This window comes from Saccostrea cucullata, unplaced genomic scaffold, assembly GCF_032062105.1.
Source record: "Saccostrea cucullata isolate Sc308-1 unplaced genomic scaffold, CSIRO_AGI_Scuc_v1 ctg17921, whole genome shotgun sequence".
Classification (NCBI taxonomy): domain Eukaryota; kingdom Metazoa; phylum Mollusca; class Bivalvia; order Ostreida; family Ostreidae; genus Saccostrea; species Saccostrea cuccullata.
Window position 1 is genome coordinate 1,930 of NW_026921730.1, and position 8,084 is coordinate 10,013.

General features: G+C 32.1%; 2 protein-coding genes across 2 annotated transcripts; both read left to right on the top strand.

Moving 5' to 3' along the window:
* Nucleotides 1–943: 943 nt before the first annotated feature.
* Nucleotides 944–1,967, top strand: LOC134260647 (hibernation-associated plasma protein HP-27-like; the record flags this gene model as incomplete). The annotated part of the gene is made up of 1 exon (XM_062743201.1): nt 944–1,967. A coding segment is annotated over one exon (401 nt), but the record flags the coding sequence as incomplete, so codon positions are not given.
* A 1,428-nt stretch (nt 1,968–3,395) lies between these two features.
* Nucleotides 3,396–6,016, top strand: LOC134260648 (multimerin-2-like). Its single transcript, XM_062743202.1, has 3 exons — nt 3,396–4,131; nt 5,065–5,193; nt 5,476–6,016. Exons 1-3 carry the CDS (start codon nt 3,420–3,422, stop codon nt 5,862–5,864), a joined length of 1,230 nt encoding a protein of 409 aa, XP_062599186.1. The 5' UTR covers nt 3,396–3,419; the 3' UTR covers nt 5,865–6,016.
* Nucleotides 6,017–8,084: the final 2,068 nt, after the last annotated feature.

Below are 8,084 nucleotides of genomic sequence, written 5' to 3' on the forward strand. Positions count from 1 at the left end.
TTTACACAATTATGCGAGGATCTCTCCCAATGTATAAATTCATTTGCAATATGTAATATATTATATTGAAAGCCACTGTTCATGACATTGTAAAATCATATAAAAAGATGGATTTAAGTCCTTATTTAGCTCCGGGGAATCTCATTAAAATAAGTGTATGAGGTAGAAGAAGCGGATATTGAAAACCAATGTCGAAACTAAACGGCGACGGCACTAGGTGATCATATTATGTCGTTTTTATTTCATGATAATTTGGCAAATAATGAACATATCACGCTCAAAATTTCAACATTTCTTCTTTTTTTTAATTGTTTATAAATCTTAAAAGCACAGACTATACATAGTATTAATTTTATAGCCTCAGCCAACGAACGTTTTGATAACCCCTCGTACTCACCTATAAGTCGTTTTTTTTGTTAAATGTTGTTTCAAAGTCTATGTCCGACTTTTGAGCGAGTTATATAAGGTATTAATTAAAACCAGGCTAAAACATCAATGCATTGATTTAAAATTGTCAACTTATTCTGGCAGAAAATTGTATTGACTTATAAACGGGTCAATGGCAAATCCCTCCAAAATAAACTAAAAAATACAACCGACTTATAGGAGAGTATATACGGTAATCAGCATAAAATGTAACTTGAGCTCGTCATCAATGAAAATGAATATCCATCAGTAAATGTTTGAAGATCAATGCAGTATATTAATCAAAAAATTGAAATGATAGACAGATTGTGTTTAATGTATGAATCAAATCCTATAAATCAGGGGTACTATTGTAAGAATCGTATCTTATTGAACAACCCTTCAACATGAAATTCGCATTGAAACAATTATCTCGGATTTCTTATAAACACTTCTTTGAAGTGAAATACAGTAATTTTTTTTCATCACACTGATTTCGCTATACGAAAACTGCCTCAAAAGCATTTCATTCTTTTAGACTCGTCAAAGAAAGTTGCTTTTTCAGCTGGTACCACAGGTCATGGAGTTATCGCAAGCGGAAGTACACTAGTGTTTCCTGTGGACATCAATTACGTTGGAGGTGGGTACAACCCTGGTACAGGGATCTTTACTGCCCCCACGGTCGGACAGTATGTTTTCTATGTCAGTGCTCAGGTGTATAGCAATGACACATTGTATGTATCTATTGTACATAACGGAGGAGCCAAGGTAATGACAATGTCAGACGGAGGAAGAGGTAAAGATTTCTACGATTCTGGATCCAACCTGGTGACTCTGAATCTCCAACAAGAGGACAGAGTGTGGGCAAGATGTCAAAGTGGGTCAAATCATTACAGCGAGGGAATACCCATTACAACGTTTTCCGGTTTTCTTGTTTAATGAAATTATGTTTTGGAATATCAGAAACTTTTAACAGAATTTAATCTGTCCTCAGTAGAGAAAGGACATTTGTCAGAACTTGAAAGAGCAAGTTTGCAGTACAAAAAGTACTACGAGTATAGATTTTTCAATGTCATCTAATCTTGGCTTATTAATTTGGTTGGCGACGAAGCATAGAATGTGTGCATAAATAATGTTAAACTAAGGACTCGCTCGTTGATTAAGAAATTTCAGTATTGAAAAACCAGAGAACATGAACTAAGACGCTTCTTGCCTGCATATTTCACGAAGAGCTTTGTATTCCATGTTCCTCATGAAGTTTCAGAAATGAAATTCATATCTGATATTTAAATTACTTATACATTGTATAACTTGCCACAATTTTATGTCAATGAAGTATATATTTTAAAGAATAAAAATATTCAGTTCTCACCAAGTCAGCAGCGAGATATGCTAGTTCATGAAAAATGATCAATTTTGTACTTTATATGGAAAAATTAAGGAGATATACGAATTTTGAAAGTTAAATATTAAAGACTGAATGTTCTACGAGACAAACCTGAATACTTACAGATCTGTTTGATAGATTGCTTTTTCAATAAAATGGAACTCGTAAATATAATAACCTTGTCATTGGCTATTTGCAAAATTATTTTGTTAAAATCACAGTAATTGTACACTTAGGTACTCGGTATCTTATATTAAAAAAGTACTTGAGTTGCTGATTGTCGATATCTGTGAAGTTTTTTGGAGATCAGGTCTTCTAGCAATTTATAGAAATTCCCATGAGTATCAACTGCGCTCAATTTTTAGCAGATCTAGGCTTATTTTTGAATTGATATGAAGCAGAATTTACTAAGAAAATCTATATGAAAGGAATAAAAGATACAAAGAGTCTGACATATATGTTATTATTTGCATATTTTACTACTAAAAGACGTCAATGATCAGCTAACAACAACGCCTTATTGCAAACATGATGACTTTAACTTTTCAATCGTCAACTTTCTTACATATGTAGCAATATATCCTTATTACATGCATATGGGATTAGTGTCCCTCCGTTGATCGATATGCAAGAAAATGCTCTACATATTAACATTTTTTAAAAAGGGGGTAAGTTATTGACAAATATGTTGATGAAAGATTCAACAGTCATTAAATAATGAATACCCAGGTAACTTTTACATACTAATTGTAAGGCCATTATTTACACAATGAAGCGGTTGGGTTCTTCCCTACACTGTCTAAATGTCCACTTTATAACTGTCTTTTTAATGCTTTTCTTAACTAAAAAAAGGATCGTGCTAAAGGAGTGAAGAGGATTGTAGTAATTAAGAAAAGTATAAATGGAATATTTGTAAAGATCAAATCATGAACAAAGGCAAAATTATAAGAATGATATGTATCCTCAACTGAATGTTGTCGACAATGTGTAATTCAATGTTTTTACAGTAGTGAAGAATACATGAACGTTTATATAGAAGGCTTGAAAAGAGATTACAAATTAAAATTTATCAAAAATGTCACGGTCTATGTAAAACGGTTATTGGCAATTCATTTTAAGGCATTATTTTTTTCCATAAGCACCTCAACCTGGATGTACACGTTTTTCAAATGTTAAAAGTATAAAGCTAAAACAATGAATAAAAAAGCAGTCATATATTTCCTTTTGTCTATGAAATAAAAAGACACCCATCCTCACCCCATTACCAAAATAAAAAAAAAATATGAAAAAAAACAATAAAAATAAAAACATTGTTAATAGTTAAAAATCGTAATACGTGTAGATGCTTTTTCTATTGGCATAAACGTACATTTCAACTACTCTTTAACTGGATTTTCCTTCTAGAAGTATTTATTTTAACTTTATTATAAAAAAAGAGAAAAATAAAAAAGAAGAAGTTAACTTAAGTCAATAAAAGTTGCAAAAAGTTGTGATATTTGCCAACTCATGTTTTAACGAATTTGCATCTTGAACATGTGTCATGCAATAGTAAAGGTCAAAGTTTATATGCAAATGTATATAAGGCTCAATATTCACATGGATCGCTATCACTTCTCTGATTTTCAACATGAAGCAATCACTGCTGTTTACGTTATTGTTTGCTTTTCTCATACAAATAAATGGATTGTCCATATTCACGGAAAACAGCGACAACAGTTCATCTTTACTGGACATCAGTGATCCGGAATCCAAAAATACGGACGTCTTCCGACAGTTACTGAACCAAGAAACAATCATTAGAATGTCACTGGTGAAGAACGTACACGCCTTAATGAAGGACATGCTGGATCTGAAGAAAATTATGGAGACACTGGAAACATCCCAGCAGAAAACAGACGTAGAAGTGGCCGCCTTAAAACAGGAGGTTGAGAAACTGAAAAGAGAAAACCAAAGACTTGAACTTGAAAACAGGCGCTATGAAGAAACTTTCAGAGTTGTTACAGAAAATTTCACCAAAGTCGACGAACACATTCAACAGGTTGTGGAACAACTGGAAGAGAAAAGAGAACGTTTTGAGACAAACACTAGTGCAGTCCTGGCGGATCTCAAAGTGGAAGTTCGGTACCTGTCAGTAACTCTTCTGGACTTAAATAAACACACTTTGGAAATTGACAAGAAATTTCCTGAAATGATGCAGGAGAAATATGAACAAATATCTTTGAGACTGAACACTTCTGTGGAGAACTTGAACAATGATATACTTACAACAAATTACACAATATCAAAATCAGTGTCTGACCTCGAAAACTCACAAAATATCATACAAGATTCTATATCTGGTAAGTTCATTATTTTTATTACTTTGTATGAGCTCTAATAAAGAGTATTGCATCTTACTGGTAGAAGGAATTGCGCATAGGGCACATTTTACAGGAATATGGTCTCTTGAGAATGATGTTCCTTCAGTGTTTCAGTTTCAGAAACGGATTTCCTATTGAGTACATTATTTTTGAACAATTCGATTATCACTGAGCGAAAACTTTTATTAGTAAATGTATATATCAATAAATGCAGAATCTGTCAATGTTTTGATGTAAGACGTTCATAGGGTTTTACAAATCAGCAGTTAATTAATAAATGCAGAATCTGTCAATGTTTTGATGTAAGACGTTCATAGGGTTTTACAAATCAGCAGTTAATTCATTCAAATTACTCATAAATATGTTACTGAAGTCACAAGGCAATATGTATATGCAGTTTTTTCTCCTCAGAAATACCTTTAACAATTATTCATTATAATTATAATATTATGAAAATTTACTTATATTTAAAGGCAAGCTTACTGAGTATTTGATATAAAATGTCTACTTAAATGGTTTGTTTTGATATTAAAAAAAAATCTGTATCGAACAAAAGCTTCTTTTAAGGTTACTATTAAATATTTTCATGGGATCAAATTTTGAAGTTTGAGGAAAAATATTGGTCTGTGGGGATTTAATTTCGTGGATGGAAACTGTTTAGCAGTAATGCATATTAAATTTTACATTTCGTTGTGGTCATAAATCCGAGGGTCTCTCCAAACCTTGAAATCTATGAAAATTAAACAACTTACAAAAATTACTTCTATTTAATCGTCATTCATTAGATCTGGTGGTGATAAAATAATTTTATATATACCGCATAGAAAATTTGCAAAGTAAATCATCTGAAAACTTACACGATATATCTTTATATTTCGAAAACAAATTTTTCTTCTTATATTTTGATTTCAGTGAACATCAGTAAAACATTAGAGGGCCTGATGGCGGAACTGAAACAATCTAAGTATGAGCAACTGCAGCTGTCTTCAACTGTGTCCTCTCTCGAGGTGTTCCGAATGAATGTGACGAATAACATTTTAGGTAATAACTTAAAATAAATAAAAGAACAATAAGAGATGTTAACACTTAAAGTCGAGGTCGCTCTTTGCGATCTAGATCTTCAAAATCTCTTTTCGTTTTTAATCTTCATTTTGCTGTCTGCAAAAATATGAAGTGTTTTTTTTTGGGTATTATGCATTATTTAGATTCAATTGAATGTAAAACCTAAGATTTCAAGTTTTGATTTATCATTCATGCATAATTATTCCCCATGCACATCTCCTTTTTCAATATGATAAATTGAAAACGAAATTATGCTTGTAGGTAAGACAAAAAGAGTGGGATTTTCTGCCTCAGTGACCTCATACAGCTCTTCATGGAACAGTGGAACACTGGTATTTCCTTCGGTTATCACCAATGAAGGAAATGGATACAATCCAAGTAACGGAATATTTACTGCTCCCATCGCCGGGATGTACGTCTTCTTTGTAAATGTTCAGGATAATGGAAGTAATATTTATGTAGACATTGTGCTGAATGGATCTACAAAAGCCAGAACTATGGCCTATTATTCCGGTGATTCTCACGACGCGGGTCCCAATCTGGTGGTGCTGAATGTTCAGAAGGGTGACGCAGTGTGGATCAGACATTACTCTGGTACAGGTTATTACAGTAGTGGCCCAATAACAACTTTCTCCGGTTTTCTCTTATAATATTTGTAATAAGCTCTTTATGCTTACATTGTACATTGATTTTATATGTTGTGTATATACATCTATATGAAGTAGTAAACATCTCTGCCTCAGTTTTCTTGAATATAGACTGCACCGAAGCATAAATTTTATAAAATATAAAATTACAGTATCTCTGAGTTAATTTGTTCTTTAATTTTCATGCATCATGTGATTAAAAAAATAATAAAATGTTGTAAAGACTGATGGTATTGAATGTCGTTTTTGATACATAGTGTTTTAATAAAATCAATAATTTATTAATACATCTTGTCATCGAATTTAAAAAAAATGGTGTGAGAAACATTCTGATATAGCATTACTGAGTATTTAAAATGACTGTACAACATAATCTTACAAAACAAACGAAATGGAATATTTAAGTTGTTGTTGAACAAAAGGTGTAAAAAAAATATAGGGTGTCCATTTAAAAGGAAATTCTTATTCTTTCCTAATTTGATATTTGAAGTGCCACTTAAAGATATAAATTATTGAATTATAAATAAAAAAGAGAGCCTTTCAAAGCGGCATTAAACTCCAAGATCAAGGTCATGATAAAAATATCAGTTAACAATAGGAACAGTCTGTCCACAAGTAATGAACATGTACTTTTAAAAAAAAGCTTTGTCTCGTTTTTTATAACGTTTTTTATTACTAGTAGCTAACATTTTTAAGGCAAGATCAAGAAGTAAACCATGATATGCCTTTCTGAAAAGTTTGTTTGTTATTTAAAGTCTCTGAGAGAATTTTCGACTCATATTGATATATATAACTACTTGCAAGAAGAGGGCTGCAACATTTGGACCCGTTCTCAGCATTTAAGCTCTTGTGCAAATGTTCTTACCACTATACCACGCGGGCGACTGTGGCCAAAGGTAGGAAAAGCCATGTTTTTCTCATTCAAAAGAATCTGATGTAGAAGATATTAAAAAAACTGTAGGTTAAACTTAAAGGTCAAGGTCAGGAAGTCCAAAGTCAAAGTAAACGCCGAAAAGTCGTCTTGAAACAGTAATTAATGCATTTGCCTTGTTAAGGCATTTTATTAGAAAAGGAACAAGGGTGTAAACTAATATATGTATATGTGCAAAGATCCTTGAGTAAAAAAACACAAAAACAAAAAACAAAACAAAATTCAGTTGATAAGAAAAATGGACAAAATATTTTAAAGGTTAAATTTCTCGTAGGTCACAGAAATTAGAATTGCATGGTGGGGTGAATATAAAAATCGTAAGTGCATTACAATTTATTTTATTTTTGAATACACAACTCACAAAATTACATATCATACGGAAAAAAAACTCCAGTGAAATCTACTCATATTGATCATCAAGTAATTGTCCCAAATTGTCACGCTTCATAGCGACCATGTTTGTTAAGAACACCATCTCTCCCTCTCTCAAAAGGTTTGTGGAAGCAACTAAAAGATACGTTTTGTATACACTAATAACCACTAAATTCAAAGAAAAATGGGTTGGTATTAAAATTGAAATTCAGATTTTGACCACCAAAGCTCGTTTTACAATTGGCTGCAATAATAAAAACCCTTGTGGCCTCAATAGTACATTAAAAGCGTCTTATCGCTGGTATTGCACATATTAAATATGATGACCATTCTTCCCTTCTTCAATTGTTATCACAAATGAATTTTTAAATAGGGACAAACAAGGCCTGGGGATCAAATATAGTTCTTGCTACAAGTAGTGTGCTTGTCATATACTTTTCTCATTCAAAATTATCCACAGTGTTGAAGTTTCAACATCACAACCACTTGTACAGTGTTAAAAATCATAATTTTTTTGTGAAGGCTTTGTCACAAATAATAATAATAATAACTAGATACGATCTCGTTGCGAGCAACGAGTGGGTCTTCCGTCCAATTCTTAATGAGATGAGATGAGATTTTGATTGAGATTTTTATTCTAAATTAATGATAAAGATTGTAAAGAAGCACGATTTTGCCATCCATAATCTGAAAAAAGGGATTGAACATGAAAGACTTAAAATTTTGACTTTTGGACCCTCACGGCCCCTAATATATGGGATCAGCCCTTTTTTCTTCATATCATTTTAAAGCTTTCAGGATTATGATCATATTTTCTACAACAACTATTCAGAGATTCTTTTTCATTTTCGAGTTATTTGCAAAAGAAATATTTAGGGGCCAACCCTTCAACTCCCTAATGGGGACCTTTAGCGAAAAAT